This window comes from Parambassis ranga, chromosome 8 (assembly GCF_900634625.1).
Source record: "Parambassis ranga chromosome 8, fParRan2.1, whole genome shotgun sequence".
Taxonomy (NCBI): Eukaryota; Metazoa; Chordata; class Actinopteri; family Ambassidae; genus Parambassis; species Parambassis ranga.
The window spans coordinates 6,958,832-6,982,685 of record NC_041029.1 but is presented as its reverse complement, the minus strand read 5'-3'; the positions used below and the strand labels follow the sequence as shown (position 1 = coordinate 6,982,685).

The 23,854-nt window shown below is 43.1% G+C and overlaps 1 protein-coding gene across 1 annotated transcript in view; it reads left to right on the top strand.

The window, feature by feature from the left end:
- Positions 1 to 23,854, top strand: part of stx1b (syntaxin 1B) — a 29,387-nt gene extending 5,533 nt beyond the window's left edge. The window contains exons 2-10 of the mRNA XM_028412386.1: positions 12,691 to 12,765; positions 13,514 to 13,613; positions 16,814 to 16,888; positions 19,824 to 19,897; positions 20,619 to 20,727; positions 21,539 to 21,612; positions 22,076 to 22,213; positions 22,293 to 22,403; positions 22,577 to 23,854. Of these exons, the coding sequence (XP_028268187.1) occupies positions 12,691 to 12,765; positions 13,514 to 13,613; positions 16,814 to 16,888; positions 19,824 to 19,897; positions 20,619 to 20,727; positions 21,539 to 21,612; positions 22,076 to 22,213; positions 22,293 to 22,403; positions 22,577 to 22,657 (837 nt within the window). The 3' untranslated portion in view covers positions 22,658 to 23,854. The remainder of the gene's footprint in view (positions 1 to 12,690; positions 12,766 to 13,513; positions 13,614 to 16,813; positions 16,889 to 19,823; positions 19,898 to 20,618; positions 20,728 to 21,538; positions 21,613 to 22,075; positions 22,214 to 22,292; positions 22,404 to 22,576) is intronic.

The window sequence follows — 23,854 nt, the reverse complement described above, 5'->3', positions numbered from 1 at the left end:
ACACACCTGCAGTAGTGACTTGCTCAAGGGCACCTTGATGGCAGCGGTCTGATGCTTTCAAATTAACTTCATGCTATAAGACACACTGAGTTGCCTATAGACCACATTAATGGTCTAAAAAATAATATAAAATATATCTTATAATTATGGTTTCTTCTGCTGATAGTTAGAAGATAAGGCCACAGACTTCTTATGGTATTCAGACCAAAGGAAATATAATTAATTTTTAAAGAGAAACACCTCAGTCAAACCTAACTTCTTCATATCACTGCCACACAACAAACTGCTGTTTCATTACCACTTTTTCAGGCTACCGACAGTCTGTGAGTCTTATTCCTATGGACCCTTATACCACTGATGGGCTCCTGTTGTAAAAGACACACAGAGCTCTCCATCATCTCTGGCAGCTGTAGCTGTAGAAGAAGCTGTCGTTCACTTTGAAAATACATCTCTGGCTACAGGCTTGATGCTAATGATAGCTAGCTCATCAGTGTGAAGGTCTCTCTGTGTGAGTGTGTGTGTGTGTGTGCCGGTGGCCATCTTTCAGCCAAGTCAAGGGCAAACCTACCATTACTGCTGGCACACAGGAGGTCACTTTCACTTCATCGCGTTATTGCTCACGTGATCTCCGCTGTTGTCAGTCTCTTTCTCCTCTTTGCTGCTCTCCTGATTGCTCTTAAATTGTCCTTTACAGTCCTCGCCCGTTCTTCTCTACTCTGTGCTCTTCTCCATTATTTATTGCTGTTCTCTAATGTTCTCTACTCATCTCTACTATTCCACTGATCTCTGGTTTTCTCAGCCTGATCTCTATCTGCTATAATCTCTGCTGCTCTGTACTGATCTCTGCTCTTCTCTGCAGTTCTCTCTCCCTCTGTGTGTGTTTCATATTGTGCAGTGTTTTTTATATTAGTGTGTGCTGTTTCTGCATCAGCCATTTAACCCCAACACATTTCTGCTTGATGGTTTTCAGCTCTCAAGCTTTCGGAGGTGAGATTCAGCAGATTTAGATTTGATTGTGCTCTGATTGGATTAGCAATTTCCTCCTACTGGTGGTACACAAACACACATTTGCACATATGCGGTTGTGAGGGTCATCCTTGTCATAACCCTGTATTCAGACTGTTACATCTTTTTGAAGAAGAAAGAACCAAATGAATGTACACATCTCTTTCTGAATCAATTTATATAATAAATATCTTTTATTTTTTTTAAGTCAGTTAAATAACACACTTTTTGAAAATCCCTTTCCTCCCCCAATCCCCCCCCCCCCCCCCCACCACAACAAAGTCCTCAGTTTCCAAAATGTCCTCACTCAAACAGCGCCTAAATGCTGGTCCTCACAGTGACAGCAGTCTAAATGTGCACACACCCCACCTACGTAATATTGACTGTGCAGTATCTGCTGACTGAAGTCAATCCTGTGTGTGTGGGCTGATTGGCCAGTAGAAGGCAGGTCATGTGATTTATGGCAGCATCTCAATGTAATGGCCCTGCGATTGTCCCTGGCCTCCTCTTTCTGTGTGTGTGTGTGTTTTTATGTGTTTGCTCTGGTGTGTGTGCGCCCTCATGTATTATAGATGTACCCCTCCCCCCACCCACAGCTCAGCGAGCAGCCTCGTAACAGCAGCAAACCTCCTCCTCTTCCTCTTCATCTCATCTTCTGAACCTCTGAAGCTCGACTGTTTTGTTCGTTCAGCATTTAAGGCAGCAGCGTCTTTCAATCAATCAGAGTCTGGTGAAGCTGTTGAATGCATCCCTGTTGTCGGATTGATGGGAAATGTTGACGAGGCAATGATGTCATGCTGATGTCATGCTGATGTCCCAGGTGTGTCCCCTCATTAGTCACAGTCTGATGATGGGAGCTGGTCTTAGCTCGGGATTAAATGGTATTAAAGGCATTTTTATTGAGTTTAAATGGTGGACTGTGGCTGATCTCTCACTGTTCCCTGCCAAGCTGCACATATTGAAAGTATTTATTACGGGCGTGTTGTCTTAAACTATTCATAAAAGTCAGGAGAATCATAATTAATGAAGGCTTCTCAGAGAGAGAAAGAGGGTTATTGAGATGTGTGTGGATGTTGAAAAGTCATAAAATATCAGATCCAGCATCTTTAACTGCTGTAGAAGGACTAGATCTTTGACCGAAGTCTTCAGAGACTTCAGTCACGACAATCTTCATTGATTACTACAACCCAGGGACAAACAGTCAAATGTCAACAAACAAGCAGCAACGTGCTGGTCTGAGAACTGAAGGAAACGTCACAAACTGCAGTTCCCCAACGGCCTCTAGGGGTTGGCTCAAAATTCACTCAATTATAATGAGACTTTAAATTGTGTATCCTTAAGGCCATGGCCGCTATAAGTGAAAAGTGGGAGCTTCCTGCTGAAATGGCTGATGGCTGCAGAACTCTGATGCTAAAACCATTTTATTACAATAATTAAGATGTCAAAAAGTTCCCTAAATTTCTAAATTGTCTAAATTGCTTAATCATTTACATGTCTAGACTTTCAGCCAATCAGATCTGTTGCTTCTTTGTGTTCTTCACTTTTGTTCATACATCACAAACTTTTGCCTCACCATTTGGGTTAATGTCTTCTTACAATTTTCAAGGCTCTGCTCAGGTCAAAGGTGAATTAAACATTCACTTCATGGGTACTGAGACAGCAGTTCCTTACATACTGTCTACATTGGAGGAAATGCAGTATAAATAGTCCTGAGCCAAAGTGATTACAGGCAGTTATTGAATTGAATTAAGGCATTAAAAGGTCGGGCGATGGCTGAACTAAGGAGCAGTAACTCTGCCTCACCTCCTTCAGCCGGAGTGTGCCTTTCCTTTAAATAGATTCCTGCAGCTAATGTCTGACAGGAAGCCGAGCCGTGCGCCGCTACCATTACTGCATGCTCCAAGTTCACAGAAGAGGAGGAAACAGCTCGAGGCTGTTTATGGTTGGGGCTGATTGGTTGACTGGAAATATTCAGATACTTTAATTAAAGTATTTTACTGCAAGCAAACAAACTGCACACAGACTCAGTTCCCATTAATCTCCTATTTGACAGGTTTGAAAAGGAACTTGAATTGATCTCAAGTGATTTGTTATTTAATGATTCCAGTCTTGAATTTGGTGGATGGAATGCAGCTTGTTTGTGTACTAATTGATTAGATTTTTGTCATTGATTCAATAACTGAATGGATGTCAGAATGTTCGGTAGAAAATTCAGGAATTTTCAAGACTACAGTCTTTATTTAACTCTCTTAAAATGACTCGTGTGGCCGCTTCTGTTTCATTTTAGCTCTTTCAGCTTCCAGGTAACAATGATGCTGGCTTTTGTTTTCAGGGCTCATGGGTATTGTAGTTACCAGAGCCTGCAGAGAAGGTGGAATATTTCCTGTTACTGTTCAAACAACACGTTCATCGGAGCGTTGACGACTCTTCCTCTCTGTTGGCTGTAAATCAGGATGCGTCTCTGAATGAATTCCCAAACCTTCCAGTGAGGTCAGCCGCGCCCCTGAGGTCACACAAGAGGTGCATTCTGGGCCGTAAAATGGCTATCTTTCTGTTCACATAACTAAATCACATACGTGTTGAGAGAAAAATCAGATTTGGGTCATTGTCACCTGCAGCCTGAACACACACACACACACACACACACACACACATGCTGAACACACACACACACATTCAGTAACATGCCACCTCTCTCCGGGGAGCAGGAAGTGGAATCAGGACATTTCAGGAACACAGGAAATTGATCCTGAAGGACACTTTGTGCTTCATTCCCTGATAATAAGACACCACTGACACTTTATATTTAACCAGATATCTGCTGAGGATCCACCCAAAACAATCATTACAATTAAATCAATTAGCTGAGAAATGCTGCAGGTTTATTGTTTGTTACACTTGAGCTGTTCACTTTTTTAATGAAGGTCCAATGATGATGATGGATCCTCATCCTTTAATGTAAAGACAGATGGAGGGCAGAGATGTGAAAGAATGAAGAGGAGCAGAGGATTAACGAGTTAATGGAACAGAAATCAGGTGACCCAGTTAGCGAGGTGAAGCCTGTTTGGATGCTCTGATGAATCACTCCGACATCCCAGCATCAATCTACACATTTAAACCAGCGAGCACAGGTGACAGGAAGCGACGCTTTATCTTCATCTGAGCTGCCTCATCATCCTCATTTACCTCAGGGCAACCTGAGCTCAGCATACAAGCTTTGTCCTGTAGATGGTCTGTTATAGGTTACCATGGTGACACAATTTTGCAGCTGTTTTGAGTCTCTTTGTGGCCATTTTGTCTCTTTGAGCTCAGGGGTTATTTAACTTTCAGCTTTTTTAACCATTTAAGAGAGAAAGAGCAAATGATAGTGTGCAATTAAAAATGTAACCATCATTGTTATTAGATCTACCAAAGCCTTTGAAGGCCATATTTTGTAGTTTTGTGAGAGTAGAGGTGTTTTATGTGCATCCTTATGTGTGTGAGAATGACTGGAGTAACCATTTGTCAATAAACCAATACACCTTCATCTTCTTGATTAGCCATTTGCTTCTTATTAGAAACCAACTCATTTAATTGATCTTCAGCGCAGGCTTTAGAATCAAAGTTTATAGAGGTGACACTGGCATTCAGTGAGTGTTAAACTAAGCACTTTTATCTTTAGTTTGATGATTTAGCGTTGTGTCATCGGGGGGTTAGGGTGGATCAGCTCATATTATTTATTTATTTCAATTTTGTTGTTTACATATTTATTCATGAGGGAAAACACAGCAGCTGTGAAAGTACTCTCCAAATAAATCACAGATAAAAGCACGTTCACTGATCAATACTACAGAGGAGGAGCCTTGATTGTGTATCTCTGCTGCTTATTGTGTATGTCAATACCTGATCAATAGTTTATTGATGCTCTGTCAGGTGTGCTGCTGGATGTTTTAGGAGCCAGTGAAATAGTTTAGTTTCTTTCAGATGCACCTTTACTGATTACTTTATTAAATTGAATGTAATTTATGTAACATCAGTGTAGGGACTCAGGCAAAAAAAAAAAAAAAAAACATCTGCTAAAGTTTTACTGAAACAACCGTTGTTTTGTTTTTTAATATTTTGACTTTCCATCTATGGAAGTAAAACACTAAAACCCTCAAGATGGAGCAAAATATTTGACTTTTACATCACCTAAATGAGGAATTAAAGAGTGAATAACAGTCATGCTGTGGTTAAAATAATGCAGAGGGATAGTGATAGTTCAGGAACAAACCTGTGCTGTGAGTGAATGTGTTGTTACTCCACATTTTCTTAATCAACAAACGAGGTGATTAGATTGGACTGATGTCTGCAATGAGCAAAGCAATCTTGTCTTCATCATAATAAAGATTAATCGTGCAGACAGACCACGAGCCCTCAGTCTGCCTGATGACTTTGGTCCTGATCAGATTAGATCATTTATCTTTGCTGAGGACAATCATCCCAGATTAATATAATTTATTGAATGCACTGAATCAGGTTACTGCAGGTAGCTCAGGTGGACCCTGCACATATGAAGAGTCACTATGTGCTGCTATGAGGACACACACATCCAGTCTGAGGCCGCCTGCCAGCCGCCACCCGACTAAAAGAAGATTATCTATTGATTCCATGACTCATTGCATCCTGGGGAAAGGCTACATTACCCAGAGTGCCTTGCTGCTGCTGCTGCTGATAAGGAGGGGGAGGGGTGGTAATTATTTCCTCTCTGAACATGCCGTTGGTGTATTTATTGAACCCACATTATGCTTTAATGTCTGAGTTTCTGTGCAGCCTATAGACACGTTTAGGGAAAATACAGCTATCTACCCACAATGCAACACTCTCTGTATAAGACACGTTAGTTTGATACTCTCTCCAAATGTTGTGTGGTCATTAGTATCCATCATTTTCCTCACTTGTGCCTCCACTGTTACGTCCATCAATCCCCTCACCCCCCTCCCCTGTCTCTGTCCATTAACAGACCCCATAAAAGCCCACTTTCTTCTTCTTGTCATCCTTTCGTGCCTTTTCTCCTCTGTCTCTTTATCCACCCCGTTCGTCCCTCTGGCATCTCCTCAGCACAGAACAACAAGTCAGCGACAGTCTGACTGTTTATTTATAGACTCAAAGAAATAAAGGAAAAAAGACAGACTGTGAGGCAGTGTGTGTGTGTGTGTGTGAGGGTTTGATGTATTTTATTCGGACTCTTCTATCTGCCTGCTGTTTCTTCTCTGTGTGGTTTGAATACCTGGCAGAGCCTCAGTAATTTGCAGATATGTTGGATTGTAATTGTAACTGCATTAAAAACAGTAGTCGCCTAAAACTTGATATAAAAATATAAACGTCATTCTGTGGTTATGACACCGCCATCTTGGCAGTGTCTGACTCCACCTAAGTCCCAGTTACAGGCAAAGAATTGGAGCACAGTTAATGCTGAGGTGAGGGGACGACCTGCTACATAGTATGGCCAACACTTTAACATAACTGTATCCCCTCCCTGGTTATAAGATGTTTTTGTGGTTTAAAATAATATAGATTTACATTTTTTTTGTAGCCCACATATTTAGGATCAGCATATTCACTGCTGTTCTGTAGAGATATGTCCTGATCCGGTCTGTTGGTTTGGACTTGTGTGCAGCTCAAATTGAGGCCGGTCTGCAGACCGACGGTGCGTTCAAGCGCTCATGAGAGGCTCTGAATTCTGAGTGTCTACTGCTGAATCAGCATCTCATCAGGAGAGCTCTGCTGGAGAGGAAAAGATCAGAATGTAAAATGTTTTTTTTCTCTGATGGTGACATGTAGTTTGTGAAGGAGCAGCGGCCGCTCACACCAAGCACAGATGGACTCTGGGTAGAGCCAGGGATCCCAGTGGATTGTGGGTAACACAGCTCGCTGCTGGCGCGCTTTACTCCTAACATGCTCACACACATATAAACAGTGTGTGTATTCATGCGTGCCCACACAGACACACACACACACTGCTGGCATCAGAACACACCCTGACACCTGAGGTCAACGTCCTGATTTAAATCTGCATGACACGAGCGAGGAGGAGGGAATAACAGCAAGGAAAGGAAATATTCTGAGGAAAGAAGGGAAAATAAATAATGAAGAAACAAAAAAATCACAATGAATGAACTAAAAGAAAAAAAAACATTTTGTGATGAATGTTGTGGTCAAAAACGTGACACAAAACATTTGGATTTTTAAAATATTTTCCTTCTGCAGTAAAATTACTGTCCTCTCTCTCTCTCTCTCTCTCTCTCTCTCTCTCTCCCCTCCCCCACTCTGGAACTACTGCTCCCTTCTCCTCCATCATTCCTTCCTCTTCCTCTTCCTCCCCTCCCCCACCTCATCCACCATCTCTCCCAGTCTCTCTGGATCGTCTTCATCTCCTGCCCTCCATCCTCACTCTCTTTTTATCCATCTTATAGATTTCTACCTCTCTCTCTCTCTCTTGCTTCACTGTTCATGTCAGTCATATTAATTAGATTCATTTTCGCCATAAACACACACATGTTCTCTCTCACACACACACACACACACACACACACCAGCACATCACGTCTTTTTTCTACAGTGTATATATTTAATGAAAACTATTAAAAACCCCTTTCTGTTATTGATAAAGTGCTTCATCAGTTCTCACCTCATTTGACCTGTGACATCGTTTTCAGTTTCAACTTCACGAAAACAGATATAAAATGTACATATTGTACATTTTAATACAATAATTAATCTAGCTGATGAGGCAGCCTTCAGACTGGGGTTGCAGTAAGTCTTCAGAAGTGGCTGTAAAACTGTACTGTCCTCTGAATTGATGAAAAACAGTGTGTGTGTGTGTGTGTGTGCGCGCACATGTTGTATTTACATGTAACACACTGACAGACTGTGAATATGTTGGCACACACAGTCAGGTTGATATATTGCAGACATGTTAACAGCTACAAACAGCTATCTTCCCTCTGCCTTTCACTGACCTTCCTCCTCATCCTCCTCCTCATCCTCCTCCTCCTCTTTATTCCACCAATAAGAACATTTTCATCCAGTTTTAAGAAAATGTAATAAATCTATTGATCACATAAAAGTGCATTATGTTCCTTATTATTTTTTTAATTGCAATAATATTTATATGATCAATCATCATTTAAATAACAAATGTAGATTATTTAAATATTTGTTATTATTATTTTAGGTCTCCTCCTTGTTCCATTCTCTCCTCGTCTCTGCCTCCATCCTCCTCCTCCTCAGAGTGTGTCCCTGCTGTTATGTAACAGTGTTCAGATATTAGTCAGGGCCGTCCTCCTCATTACACTAAGAACCCTGAAGAGAAACAGAGCTCAGCTCTTTTTCATCTGATTAAAAGGTTTGTTCACCTAATTTCTTCTTGCTCTGTTCCTTCGGCAGAGTCACAGACAAGCTGCAGACTCACGTAGTTTTTTTAAGTGTTTCCTTTTAACTACAGACTTGCCTGATAATTGCTGTCTCAAACCAGAGCAGGTGAGACTTTATGTCCACTATTGGACTCTTGATTGTGAGGCTGTGGCTATTTCCTGGAAGAAGGTGTGTAGTCCCATCTTTCGGAGAGGTTCCTGCAGGACGTCCTGCTCACAAACTGAAGCACATGAGAAGAGTGATGTGGTGCAGAGCTGATCAAAGATTTATGAAGTGATCACACAGAGATGCACCTCCTGTCAGCTCCCTCTGTTATCAGTATTTACAGTCACACGGCGTAGATAGACGGCAGCGTCTTCACACACTGTACCACATCATCCAGCTCATCGTCATCCTTCTGTCAAATCCTACACACACACACACACAGACCGGGGTCATGTGTTCACCTGCAGATTGAGGTCAGCACTGATCCGAGGCTGGAAGTCTGACTTTTGAACTGAATATCAGCAGCAGAGCATTCCACGCAGATCAATTATTAATCAGATATTTTCCATTACCTTCAGAGCTCTGTCCATCAGCCTGTGACCTTTGACCTCTCACTTCTTATATCTGCACCAAGACATTTATTAACTGTGTGTGTGCATAGCTGTAAGAGCTGATTAAATCTTTATTTTCTTTTTTTTTTTTAATTATTTTATTTTCGCTCGACTTGATGTGTTGCATATGAATCCTTTTTACAGACAGTAAATGTTGGGGTGGGCTCTGTCTAACTCCTGGGTGTCTCACAGATCAGTGTGTTCTGTGAAGGTCAACGAGTCCTCTGCTGTCACATCCAGAGAGAGAGAGAGAAAAAAACACTCAGTTCGAGGATTTCTACAGGGAGGAGCCCCGCGATGCCTTCAGGGCCCTTGTCTGATTCAAACATACTTCTATCTTTATGAGGACACACTGTATTCCAGCCTGAACCCTGAACATCTTTTAATGGTCTTATCGCACACTGTCTTTAAGAACATGTGTGATTAATGTGTACATGCTGTTAAACTGTAACACATTAAGCCCCTGAGGCGTCACTGATTGTTATCAGGAGGGGCCGATAAGACGAACAGCATCCCTCTCAGCAGCTGGTCAGCTGTGTTTATGTCACAGAGAAGCTACATGAAGAATGAACTCATTTCTGTCTGCAGATTATTATTATTAATAATATTATTCCTCTTGTTGTTTTTCTTTGCTATTAAATGAAGAAGTGGAGCGACCCACTTTCAGACATGTGGTGTGTTTTTTTTGCCACGAGGGATCAGGATAAGAAACCATCTGCAGGATGGAGCCACAAACAGACAGCGGTTCATTAACAACGTACTCTAAGTCTGAAATACTTGTACTCTCTTCAATACCCACTACTTTTCACTGTCAGGTGATTGAACAGCGTCCTTTGGGTGGAATCAGAGGTGTCTCCCTCAGTTTAAATATATTTCCCATCAGGCCCTGCTTCTCTCTTGAGGGGATGAAACCTTTACGAGCATCACATTAGTTGAATGCGCTCTGACAGACGCCACAAAGACATGGGAGGAGCGTGTTTTCCAGAGGACGATGGTCATTGTTGGTGTGTTGATGGCAGCAGGAGATTGGTGGACAGAAGCGGCTCCTGCTTTATCAGCTGAGAGCAGACGTGTCTCAGTGTTTCCCATGATCCTTAGCAGCTGTTTGTCCTGTATAAAAATCAGGATGAAAACTGCTCAGGCAATTGGCAGATACACATATGTACATACAATATCCATGATATCAGCTACATGGATTATTTGTCATGTCCACACCAATAACTAGATACATATTATCGACTGTCTTTATGTAAATGGACACCATGGACACATGCGGATTCACCGTCTTTTCTCTGGTCCTGGTGCGTGTTTGTGTGAAATGTTGTTGCCTCTGGTGTTTGGCAGATGAGCGTCAGGACTGAGAGCCTGCAGTTAGCTGACATCATTAGTGTCACACACAGTGAGGCTGTTGGCAGGAAAGATGGGGACGCTGCCATCAGTCTCTGTGGGGAGACAGCAGATCTAGGAGGACACACCTGAGGACATGTTGTGTTATAAACTCTGCTCTTGTTTCAGTGCTGGTCATTTTCACACAGGTGATTTTAGTGACTCACAGGCTGGCTTTTATCAACATAACACACTCTCAGATGTATAAATGATAGTGTGTGTGTGTGTGAGTGTGTGTGTGTGTGTGCATCTATTCTTAGAGGGAGAACTCCCAGGATGCATTTCTGCAGGAAACAACACATCACACTGCATCATGTGAGCTGCAGAGAAGTATTGTTTGGAACTTGCAGTGACTCTGATTCTCACCTCTGGCTACCTTCTTCTCCATTGCACCAGAGACTCATGGGAATTGTAGTAAACTATTTAAAGACACAGAGCCAAAGTGTAAATAATTCAAACTAGTGGTCACAACACAAAGCTTCGGGCTAGTCCCGCTTAAACCCTTTGAATCTTGAAGGTCTGATCGTCAGGTGATTTTACAGTGTGTGTGTGTGTGTGTGTGAGTGGGAGTAATCCAGCAGGGTTTTTCACGAGTTGAACATGAGAATGCAGAATTCATTTTATAGAACAGCCAAGTGAAGCCGGACTGCTGCTATCAAGGCCGTCTATTTCTGTCTGTATTGATCTGATCGGATCTGCAGAGGAGAAGCTCACACACATTCGATGAGGAGGAGTCACACTAACAGACACTGAAGATCTGTTTTAATGCACATTGGAAACTTTTTGCTGCTTCATATGAGAGACTACTTTACCCACGATCCTTTGCTGCCCACTCAGCTTCTAATGGCTGAGCAACACTTTCACTTCTTTTTTCCCAGCTCTTAAATATCAGAACGTTCATCTCCAGCTGAATGATTCCTGTCAATTGATTAGTCAGCAGTTATTGATCCCATTGGAACTTTGACTAAGAATCTCTGCCTTGCATAAAACTGTGTGCCTTCCTGCTGTTTCTGGTTCTGAGCCTCCTCTGCAGAGACAGTGTGACGCAGGGGGAGGGAGGAGGGGGGAGGAGGGGGAGGAGGTGGGGTGAGGGCACCGAGGGACACAGTGACTGCAGTCTGACCACAGAGATGCAGGGAGACAGGCAGCATGGGCCCCAGAAATAAACCCTGAACCACAGCAACACATGATGCACATTATCTTGTTTTTTATTTTGTTGACACTTTTAAATAAATAAATCTAAAATAAAACTAAACCTGCACAAAAATGCACAAAAACACATTTTTATTTGGATATTTATGCCTGATTAATGACACCATTTACTTCCTGTACCTTTTTGTATAAAGGCATCACCTGCGTTGTTGTTGATTTTTTAGTTTCAGTGGGTAATGTGTGTGTTCTCTCTGGTATTCAGAACAACAGTACATGCATAGTAACGGCTGGTTATAAACAGCAACAGTTTCAGACCACAGAATATCACCCAACTGACCAATCAGGACGTAATTAACAGACCCATTATTTACAGTAACCGTGTGTGAGTGTTTGAGAGAGTGCTGATGTTCATTGTTAGAGGGGAAGTGCTTTTATTTTGAAGCACATGTGTAGTGACGTTCGCTGCCAGTCTGTCTGTCCTCACCTGCTACACTGCTGTTAGAAATATCAGTGACCGTCGATACAGGAGGAGCATTTCATTATCTGCAATCAACACTAAACACACACACACAGAGTCAGGTTAAAACACACTTAGATGTCTCTATTAACAATAATGAAAATCCAATCAGTGTATAAATGGACACTGTTTACTTTCATTGAGCTTTGCTCTGCCTCACCTGCTGACCTCACCTGACCTCACCTCCACCACACATTGAATAAGTATCACTGCTAACAGCACTTATCTCTCTATCATGCTTTATATGTGTCTTCATGGATTTTACATTATAAAAATGAAGAGGCATTCAAACTGTTTCCCTCCGAACGCTCAGGCGCAGAGTGACGTTGGAATAAAGCGAGCGTGTTTGTTGAGCTCCTGAGGCAGGTTTCTGATTTTATTTGTAGACATTGAAAACTGGATGAAATCCAGATAGCAGAATAAAACAGATGTGATGGGAGAGGTCAGTCTGAAGGAAAATGACACACCTGTTCTATGCATTAGCCGCAAGTATTCGTTGATTTCGATTGATTTTCATTCACGATGGAGTTAAATGTGTGTTAGTGCAGATGTAACGTCTCTCTGTGTGTAACACTTACATGCTGCATGATGCTGCTGCAGGAATAATAGAACTAACAGCCCCATGTTTCCTGCCTGCAGGCTAAGGACAGCGACGATGATGAGGAGGTGGTGCAGGTCGACAGGGACCACTTCATGGATGAGTTCTTTGAACAGGTGAGACTAACAACACACACACACACAGGTGCACACAGAGCTGCCGTCGTATCACTGAGTGCTGAACCTCTGGAGGCAAAAAGCTGCCATCAGTTTAACCCTAAGCTACACTGAACCACGTATGTCATGTTTAATGAAGTGAAAATTTAAAATTTAAAATTTCAGAGCAAAATGTGATTTAATCTGGTTTAAAATTTGAATAAAAGGCACTTAAAATCTTCATCAGATGTCTCATTTAAAAAAATATATTTGACATAAATGTTAAATAATTAGCAAACAACGATCAAATACTTGATGTAAGATAATAATAATTACTAAAAGCTGCTGATTGATTCTTTCAGTTTATCAATGAATCAATGGTTGTAAAAATAATACATTAAATATTTATTGTTGTGAAAGAGCAAAGACCTTCAGTCCACTGTTCAAGGTGGATTTATCTCCTCACATTCTCTCCTCCCACACACACACACACACTAAATTGATCTCCACCTGAGGGCTTCAGAGCTGATCAATCATCTGTGTGTGTGATTGTAAGTTGTGAGGACATACTTCACAGTGTCACGTTGTCATAACAAAATAAAACAAGACACACAAAACCACAGAAGGAGGCTGAGAGACGTAGACATCTGACTTTAAAAGGGAAAGACAGAGACAAAGGAAAACACAATGACAAACGGTCCCAAGACAGAAATTCACCGCAAACCTGTCAGCGTGCGTCGTGTTGAACAGTCTGTGTTTGTGCGTTCAGGTCGAGGAGATCAGAGGCTGTATAGAAAAGCTGTCAGAGGATGTGGAGCAGGTCAAGAAGCAGCACAGCGCCATCCTGGCCGCACCCAACCCTGATGAAAGTAAGTAACACAGAAACGCAATTCGAACACTAACAACACAAAAAAAACCTCAAAAATACAAATAATATTTTTCTTCTCTGGTATCCTGCAGCTAGCTGTGCATGTCTGTTAGCTTAGCTTAGCATACAGGTTGGAAACATGGTGAGATTACTGGACACAGGAGAACACAGGGGGGGTTTCTGTGCCTGGACTCAATCACTACAAACTACAAATTGACTCTAAAGGACTACAAAAATGGAGGATGTTTTAGTTACATTTTTGATCTTACTAGCATCACAAGTGCAGTAGGTACAGTTCACCCCTTTATCAAATATTCATATTACTCCTGTTGACTGCAGTGTTAAATCTACAGGCCCTCCTCTTTTGACCTGTACGCAGTTCTTTAAGTAAACTCACTGCTGGAACTATTTGTCGGTGAGCAGCTGTGTATCCATCCACCAGTCTTTACACTGTCCTGCATGTCTGGTGGTGTTGAGGCTGTGGAGTGCGTCTCAGCTGAGGTTTTGTAGACAGAGTGATCAGTGGACACTCTCAGACTGTAAATACAGACATCATGTGTTGAATATCGTGTCAGAAACCTTCAGTAACTCGACCCCGAACCTCAGAGTGAAATCTAATCCTGTTAACTGCTTGCTGATGAGAACTGCAGATCAGTGCTGGAGCCTCCGAGGAGCCCGCTGGCAAAGCGCCACTGAGCGCTGCCATCCGTCACTCAGAGCTCCTCCAGACACGCCAGGGAAAAAAAAAATTAAAGCATCTCTGTTGTGAGAGTGAGAGTGCGAGGCTCTGCGAGCCGAGAGCTGCAGTGCGTTCACCCTGACCCCGACACACCATGACTCAGCAGCACTGACTCAATGTCACCGCTGAAGCCTAAAGCTGAGTCTGTGCTGTCAGAGGCAGTGCACTGTAAAAAGTCCAAACTGGATCCACATCACAGTCAGGTGCAGCTGGAGCCTGCAGGAGATCCGGTCTGCACCAGGTCTCACCCAGAACAACTTTTAGTGTGTTATCATCATCCATTTATGTGGACTGACTCGTTTTTAAAGACAAGCCCAAGTGGCCATTTGAAGAACTGCACTTCTGTGTTAGCTACATTTTATCAGCCCTGGAGCTATGACTTAACCCAAAGGATTCTGGGAACTATCAGTTTCAAGTTCAAAAAGACATGAACACTAATAGAATAGATTCATGTACGTAGCTTGATGTTTTCTTTCATTTTGTTTGGCATGTTTTAAACTTGTGTTTGTTCTGCATGCTGATATCATTGCATGTTGATGTTTTTCTGTTTTGTCATTGCATGATGAATGATTTTTTTTCTGTTTTTCCTTTTCTCCACCCCCCAAAACCCCCTTCTTTCTTTCTTTCTGTTGATTTTTACCTTGTGTGTGGTTCTTCGTCCCCCTGATCCCCCGTCATGTTTTCTGCTGCATGCTGCTGTGTTTAAACTGCATGAAGCAACGTTAACCTCAGAGGAGACCTCTGTGACGATCCTCTGCTGCCTCTCTCCTCTCTTTCTGTAAGTTCATGTAGAAAATGCACCATGAAATTCAGAATGTTCCACACATTCCCCGGGTTTTGTCCTTGTATCTCATTCTGAAAAGCTTTTATTTTGAAAAAACCATTGAGGAAGTGCTGAGAAACTAATGAATGACAAAGAGCTGTTGAGCTATTAGCAGATGATGAGCTGTAGTGAAGCATGATGAGGGAGTGAGATGCTGGAGCACAGAACTGATATCTGCTGTGCGTGAACGTCACTTTGCGTTTATCTGAGCCGACGTTTAGACTCTTCTTCTTCCTCCTGGTGAAAACATGTCGCTTTCTTTCTTCTTCTCTTCTTCAGTTCTGGGTCAGCTCGCTCTCAGCTGCCAACAGGCCTTCATACAAAATGCATTCCGGTGTTTCTGTCTGAATAATGCATGATGGGAGTTGTAGTGAGAGCAGAGGAGAGCAAATGTAGCTCTATCTCTAAACCACAGCCATTCATAAAGGCCCCGATCCTCGTCACAGTACTTCATCATTTTGGGTCTGAAAGAGGAGAAAAACAACAAACTCTTGAGAGGGAGCAGTGCTGTGTCAGACGGAATATGTACTCTATTACTAGAATAAGAGCGGCCATTTAACTTTGCTGACAGGGTCGGCCTTTAAATATAGATTTGATATTAATACAGAGGGAGTAGACCTTATGCATAGTTTATGTACTGCATTGCAGAGTAATGGAATACATGTATTTCTGTATATATATATATATATATATATATATATATATATATATATATATATAATCTTCAGTGACATATATTGAATATTGCAGCTGTTTATAGTCATAGTCATTTATAGTCACCTTTTTATAAGCTAAGTTGTTCTTGCTATTGTGTATACGATGACAACGATCAAACTGCTAATCAATAGAGACTAAAACACACACAGTATCCAGCACACTCACTGACTGACTGGCTGACAGCGTCACCCTCAGGCCTGATCATTATCAGCTCCGTTAATACTAATCTACCGATCAAACCCTCCCCTCTGACTGTCGCTGCTGTACAGCCAGTATTTATTCAGTGTGCTGTATTGCATTACTTCCTACACATACACACACAACACAGCTTTAGATGATGATAGTTAAAAGTTGTATCATTGGAGCTGCTTGAGGATTCAGTGAAGGCCTTGTTAACAGAGTGGGAGTAGCATTCGCACACAAAGAGACACATGTTATAACCGAGCTTAGCATCACATGCTAATGGCAGTGACAGGAGAGGAGGATGCAGCGAGGCGGTCAGACGGGGAGCGGGGTGAGTCAGAGGTATAGAAGAGGCTGAATGGCACTGCAGCGCTCGTAAATCTGACTGCACTGCTGCAGTTAGCGCACGACGTCGGACCTCCTCCAACATGGCTGACATGATGTGATGTTACTGTTACTGCACACACACACACACACACAGAGCCTCACAGTTCTGTCCAGACTTCAGTCAGAGGGGCGTTGTTTCAAGACTGAAAAGCTGTATTTAAATCAAGTTTTACTATGTTTTATAAATAAATGTATAACATATCATTTTCTCTTCAGGAGGGTTATTATTAAAATGTACAGCTGGTTTTATGTCAAATTAATGAAATGAAAAATTTAGTTCATTTTTGTGACGTGGTGCTGAAAAAGCTAAAATCCTATTGTAAACTTTTTCTCTTTCTTTTATTCTCTGCAGAGACCAAGCAGGAGTTGGAGGACCTCACAGCTGACATCAAGAAGACAGCCAATAAAGTCCGCTCAAAATTAAAAGGTATACATGCACACACACTCACACACCAGCATGCAGGAGCATGCTGCAGAGCAGCAGGTGAGGGCGTTTCAGAGGATTCTCTGTGATGAATGAGTGCGAGGTGAGGGTGTCACTGCAGGACTCGGGGCTTTGCCAAAGTGTTTTTCGCTTTCATATTATCTGTCGCTTTCAGACCCATTTGTATCGACTTTGTGTCTGCAGACAAAGCTGAGCTACGGCTGAGAGCCGACGCCTCATCACAAGTTGGGAAATGACCTTTAGTCTTGGCACGGTTGTTGAAGCAGACATCTTTATTACATCTACATTCATTTAGTCCAAGTTCTGAATGAAAGCTCATTTTTTTACTGACTTAACTGTCGGCAGGTATAGTGCCAACTTGGACAAAAAAGAAACAAAACAATGGCTGGAGCCTGTTAAACATGGCGAGCATATATCCTGCTGTTCATTGGTTGGTGGAGAATATGTCCAGTGCTGTGATTGGCTGAGCTGTTTCAGAGTACTGAGGTCACTGAGGTGATACAGTCACCTTCAGGAAGCCTTTTAACCCTTGAAACCTTCATCTGTTCCTCAGCTGATTTGTGATAGTTTTGGTGAGCTCTGACCTTCCCTGTGTCTTCATGAGCAGCTGTAAACCTTCATGAGAGATATCTTCACACAATGGAAATGTGTGCAGAACAGGTGTCAGAGGAGGTGACAGGAGAGTCCACAATCCAATAAATTAATGTCAGTAAAGACGGATTTTGGACACACATTTCCTGAAAGAGCAGCTTCCAATATTATCTATAGGGCTGTTTTATTATAGAATTTACGGTATTTCACACAGCGGGTGAGAGGGCACGCCGACCTTCAGCTACAATAGAAGAAGATGAAATTATTCAGAAACATTGGTGGAGATTTATCAAGCTATAATCACTGAGACAGCTACAGACACACATAAAGAAGCACACAGACCAATGAGCTTCAAGCTGATAGAAACACACACACACACACACACACACACACACAGTGGGCGCAGCAGTGTTGGTTCATGCTGAGGGTTCAAGGACATCACTGCTTTAATATGAACAGCCAGAGGATGTGTGCACACACACGCACGCACAGGCCTGCAGACACGCACATGCACCATGTTAAAATGTGTGACAACACACACACACACACACACACACACAGACTGTACATATGCAGTCTGAGAATAGCTGCATTGCTAGGGATGAAGCTATAATTGGAATCCCCACAAGGCAATGAGTGTTATTGTCCACACACACACACACACACTCTGCAGCATCCCTTACTGTAGACTTGTTGTGGGGGGTTTGGGGTGTAGACAGGCTCCGCCTTCAGCAGGATCGTGTTCTTAAAAAGTCGTCATCGCTGTGTCTGACCAAGTGTCGGCTGAAGAGCTGTGTGGATTTTTTTTTTCTCAGCATCATGGTTAACATGTACGCCACAGACAGACCGGCAGTGTTCCCGGGTTTAGTTCCAGTTTGCCTGGACTCATGTTTTAATTCAGTGTGACTTCTACGTCCTGAGGATATCAATGTGTCTGACGTCCTTCAGATAAAACCTTCAGCAATTCACTAAGAAGGCAGATGCTGGATCATTGCAGAAAATAGACAAAGTCAGTGTGCTGATACTGTATGTAGAACAGGATAACCCTCCACCACAGAGCAGGAAGTGCTCAAACGCTAACACACTTCCTGGTTTTAGGACTTATATGCTGTTCTACAATGAGGCTAGTATGCTTGGTAGCAATCCAAGTATGAAGAGGATGGCAGGTTTATCAGTATACTGGACTCTGACCATGGTCTGCATGCTTCTATTATTCTTGAAGCAGATTTTTATGTAAGAACCAATAAACATGGGTTTGCAGAAGATGCTAAAGACATCTTTAAACAGACACACGAGGACTCACAATCTGTTGCTTACTCACCCAGTTTTCATCTCACTGTCACACACACACACACACACATACAGTCCATCAGTGCTGTGTGATATTGCTGAGTCATCGTGGATCCAGCAGCGAGCAGCTCGGCCACGAGCCAGGAATTACACACACACACACACGTGTGTTTTCATCACTTCCGAGGACTTCACCCTGATTTGTATTCATGTTATGAATACTTAACCCCGATCCTAGAACACATCTTCAACTTAAACGTGAAGAACTTGTATTACTCTGGTTGTGTTTTGTTCTCAAAGCTAAATTTTGTCCCCATGATGGGTCCACACAGACATGGGTCCCTGCAACAGTAGAAAAACAGGAGTACACACTCAGTGGAAAACATTATATAAGGGTTTAGTTCATCTCATCAAATGCTGGAGACAAGCCGACATCAGAGTCACATGACACCAGGACAGACCTGCAGCCAGGGGACCATGGTGTCCCAACACACACACACACACAATGAGTTCATTATCAGCTGTGATAGTCTGTTCAGTTTGTCTGCAACACTGAGCCTGTCTGACCTGCAGCTAAACTGAGGGCTCTGAATTTATGTCAGCGCCCCCTACAGGCTGATGAGCTGATTACAACCACAGCAATCACACCTCAAATAAATCTCTCCATCAGAATTAGAAGAACCATTTAAATGATAATTCCTTGTGTCGATTGTGGACTTGGACAAACACATTATTAAAATGTGATGCTGAGGAGGATGAGGAGGGAGGAAGAAGGTGTAGTGTTTTACCTCCATCTGTTGTTTTCTTCTGGGACAAAGTCTGTAGATTAAATATTGATGGCTGGAAGGATGAATGATCTGGGATTATCAGGTCCTTAATTTAACTGCAAGTTATATGATGATGAATGTCACTAATTTGTGCCAATATCTCACATGTGGATTGTGTCTCTATGGATCATGCAGTCTATGTTCTATTAGGGATGTTTCGTCCTGTTTGATCTTCAGTTTCTCTCTCTGTGTGTGTTTCTTCTGTGCAGCAATCGAGCAGAGCATCGAGCAGGAGGAGGGTCTCAACAGATCATCAGCGGACCTCAGGATCCGCAAGACACAGGTGAGAGGAGTGTGGGAGGTCAGACACCTGACCAGCACGCCATCATCACTGTTTATCACTGTGGACTGGTGTTATGAGAGTATTTCAGGGAGCGTTGGTAAACACAAAGATGCTTGATACTTTCTTAAGATATGGCTGATGAAAGGCTCCAAACCTTCAGCATAGATCAAGATCAGCTGGGTTTATATGCTTCATCATCCTACTGAGCATGTGCAAAGCTTCAGCGTCATGTTATATGCTGAGTTTTAGCAGGAAACGTGCTGTTTGTGTTCTCTGAGCGTCCACTCAGCTCTGCGGCTCGTCTCAAATGTGTGATTTGACCACACAGTGTTCTCCTCAGTCATTGGTTGCTGCCTCTCCTATGCTCTCTATTAGTCTGCTCCCTGCTGCCTCTCAGTGTACAACAGGGAGTACTGCAGTGACTCACAGCTGCAGCCTCAACAGCATCAGCAGCTTACACAACCACTGATCCGTACATGTATGTGTGTGTGTGTGTAGAGATAACACCTCCACACAAAGACACACAACATAAAATGACAGTTTGTGCCCACAGATATTAAAGATAAAGGTGCAAATTTTCCATCCATCGCCCAGAATGATAGGCTGATTTCAGTTTATATATTTCTACCGAACATTAGACATGTTACCGACAATCACGTCATAGGAGAACTGTGTGCGGTGGTCTGCTCACGTTTTCTTCCTGTTTTTTTTTGTTTTTCAGCACTCGACGCTGTCACGTAAGTTTGTGGAGGTGATGACTGAGTACAACACCACGCAGTCCAAGTACCGTGACCGCTGCAAGGACCGCATCCAGAGACAGCTGGAGATCAGTGAGTACACAACATGCTGACAGCATGGACACCTGCATGTGGCTTTAAAGAGGGTCCCAAGTTGCCCTTGGAGACACCCTCAAATGGCCATTTTAGGAACTGCAGTTCTTAGTTGCTTAAGTTAGCACTGAATTTTGGTGTTAATTAATGAGTTACAATTAGCTTTATATTCCAATTATTCATCCCTTTCTTTAAGCTATTCTATTTTCTTAGCTCTACCAAGTGCTTTGGCTAACCCTTCTCACTTGCTAAGTTTTCTCACTTGGCAGCAGGTGACTTTAAGGTAGTTCCTAAACTACTAGGAAATCATTCTTCATTAGTGTCTGCATTGTGTCTGCGCTCCCCCCCGCTCCCTCGCTGTACAGGTACTTCTGGTAGGGAATCGCTGTCGTAAATAATAAAGGAGGTTGACTCAGCCTGCAGATAAACATCACAGTACAACACACACACTGTTCCAAATTAGGCTAAAAGACAGAATACACACACACACAGGAAACAGTGGATATGACTGCACACACACACAAGGCTGATGCAGACAGATAAGCACAGTAAACACTGCAGAGGGAGTGCAGCTATTTTTCTCTTAGCAGTCAAATGCTGACCTTCACACACACACACACACAGCTGCTAGAAATAGCTACATGGTCAAAAGTATGTGGACAGGCCAACACTGCAGTTTTCATTTTTTATTTTTATCCCCAAATGATGACGGCATCAGCTGTCCAGTGTGATGGCACTGAGGTCTGTGTTTGAAGTGCTTCAGTTCTTCTTCCTTTAAACATCTCCATTTCTCTCTGTGTTCTGTCTGCAGCTGGAAGAACCACCACCAACGAGGAGCTAGAAGACATGTTGGAGAGTGGCAAACTGGCCGTCTTCACTGATGATGTAAGAACCGCACCTGCCATGGTTTGCTTTTATGCTGTGCCTGTGTTCTGCTCCCAAAAAAAGACACCCGTTTAGTGTTGGGGATGCAGAATGGGTACAAGGTGCGCTGAGACATCAAGTGAATACGGCCATTGCCACATGACATGACGGGGGGGGTGATGGGAAAATAACTGAAGGAACTTTTATTTTGAAGGAGTGTACTGTTATCTGCACCTTCAAATTAAAAGCTCTGGATTTCATGGGTACGTGAAGTAAATGAACACCAGGCTGCAAATATAAAGTGAGCTCCACTGGTAGAAGCCACACCGGCTTCGTGGTACACTGGTGTTTAGTTAGGCCATCAGCAGGTAAGTAGGTGTGACCATAAACTGAATGTCAAAGGTCAAGATGAAGGTTGTGTCCTACACAGATAACAACTGCATCTATTCAAAATGAATAATGTCACACGCTCAAACCTTTGCAGATCAAAATGGATTCTCAGATGACCAAGCAGGCCCTAAACGAGATCGAGACCCGACACACCGAGATCATCAAGCTGGAAAACAGCATCCGCGAGCTGCACGACATGTTCGTGGACATGGCCATGCTGGTGGAGAGCCAGGTAAGGACGGGACCCCAAACCAACATGACGGAGGTCTGTTCAGGGAGCATATGTTGAAGTCCTGCTACGCGTCTTACAGGGAGAGATGATCGACAGAATTGAGTACAATGTGGAGCACTCTGTGGACTACGTGGAGCGAGCTGTCTCCGACACCAAGAAAGCCGTCAAATACCAGAGCCAGGCTCGCAAGGTAAGAAGAGCAACGTTAAAAACTATAGGAGGGAGGTGAAGAAGCGGAGAAGAACCCTCCGTCCTCTGACTGAGACGGCTGCCAACAGAGTTATATCTGAAGGACAAAACTCAGGATTCATTTATCTTTTTGTCTCTCGTTACACCTGTGTCTTCTCTCCTGTCATCCTGCAGAAGAAGATCATGATCATCATCTGCTGTGTCATCCTCGGCGTGATCCTGGCGTCATCCATCGGCGGCACGCTGGGCATGTAACGTGCTCCGCTAACTCCCGCCGTGATGACAGACACCGACCAACTGACCGTCCGACCGACAGCCAGCAGAGAAAAGAGACACCAACGACGACAACTACACAAAAACTTGAAACACAAATGCAAGACAGATAACCAATCAGCTAGGAAGAGATAACGATCCAATCACAGATAAGAGGAAACACCATGGGTTCGGGTGGGGTTCAAAAAACAAACACACACGAAAAAAATACAACAAAAAAAAAACGCCATCACATTATAGCTGACTTAACCACATAACGTATACAAAAGAGGGTACAAATAAACCTATTTATAACAGATGTACATGTAAATGTGTTGAACATATGAAGCAACACATGGGTTAGCTACCTGTAAAAACTGATGATCTATAATATGACATTTACTTGTTTGTTTGTTTTGCCTTTTTTTCTTATTTTTTAACAGTTTCTTTCGTTTTTCGGGAGTCTCCGAGGACAGTGACGGTGACGGCTGATGGGTGGGAGTTCTGCGGGACAAATCTGTCTGTTAGCATCTTCATTTCCTAGCACAGGTTCTAGAACTCAGCATTTTCTAGAACACATTAATCGACACGCTGAGCTCAAATAAGAGCCCCTTAAAGAACGGAACTGGAACCCCACAGCGTTCTGGGACAGTCTCGGGTTTTATTCATTCTGGAGTGTTCCTGAACGCTGTTCCCACAGGACAAGCACCCTCCGGCTTTACTAGAACCAACTTCTGTGTCCTTGTTTCTCAGCAGGGGGGGGGGGATACGACCTCGCTGTTGGCTCAGCCGCCTCTTTAGACAACCTCTGATTGGTTGTTCGCTCCTGTCCTTCACCTCAGTCAGCCTATTAAAATTAGCCCGACCTGCCACACGCCGTTTAAAGAACGGACAAGGAAAGAGAGTGGCAGGCTTCCCGTCCGGACGTTTTTCCACAGTCAGCTGATTGGTTGGGAAAAACTGACGGTGAGGGGCGCGTCACTGCGACATGGCAGGTTTTCCACGACAGCAACCTCCCCTTCTTGTCACACCTATCCAACCAAAGAGCAGGGGGAGGGAGGGGCATCTGACTGTGCCGCTGAATTTTGATTGGCCGATGGCAGAAAAACAAAAGAAAAACACGACGTATGACTGCAGGTGAACGGTGGGAAGAAAGGGGAGAGGGGGGTAATGGAGGGTGGGAGGAGATGGACAGTTAAT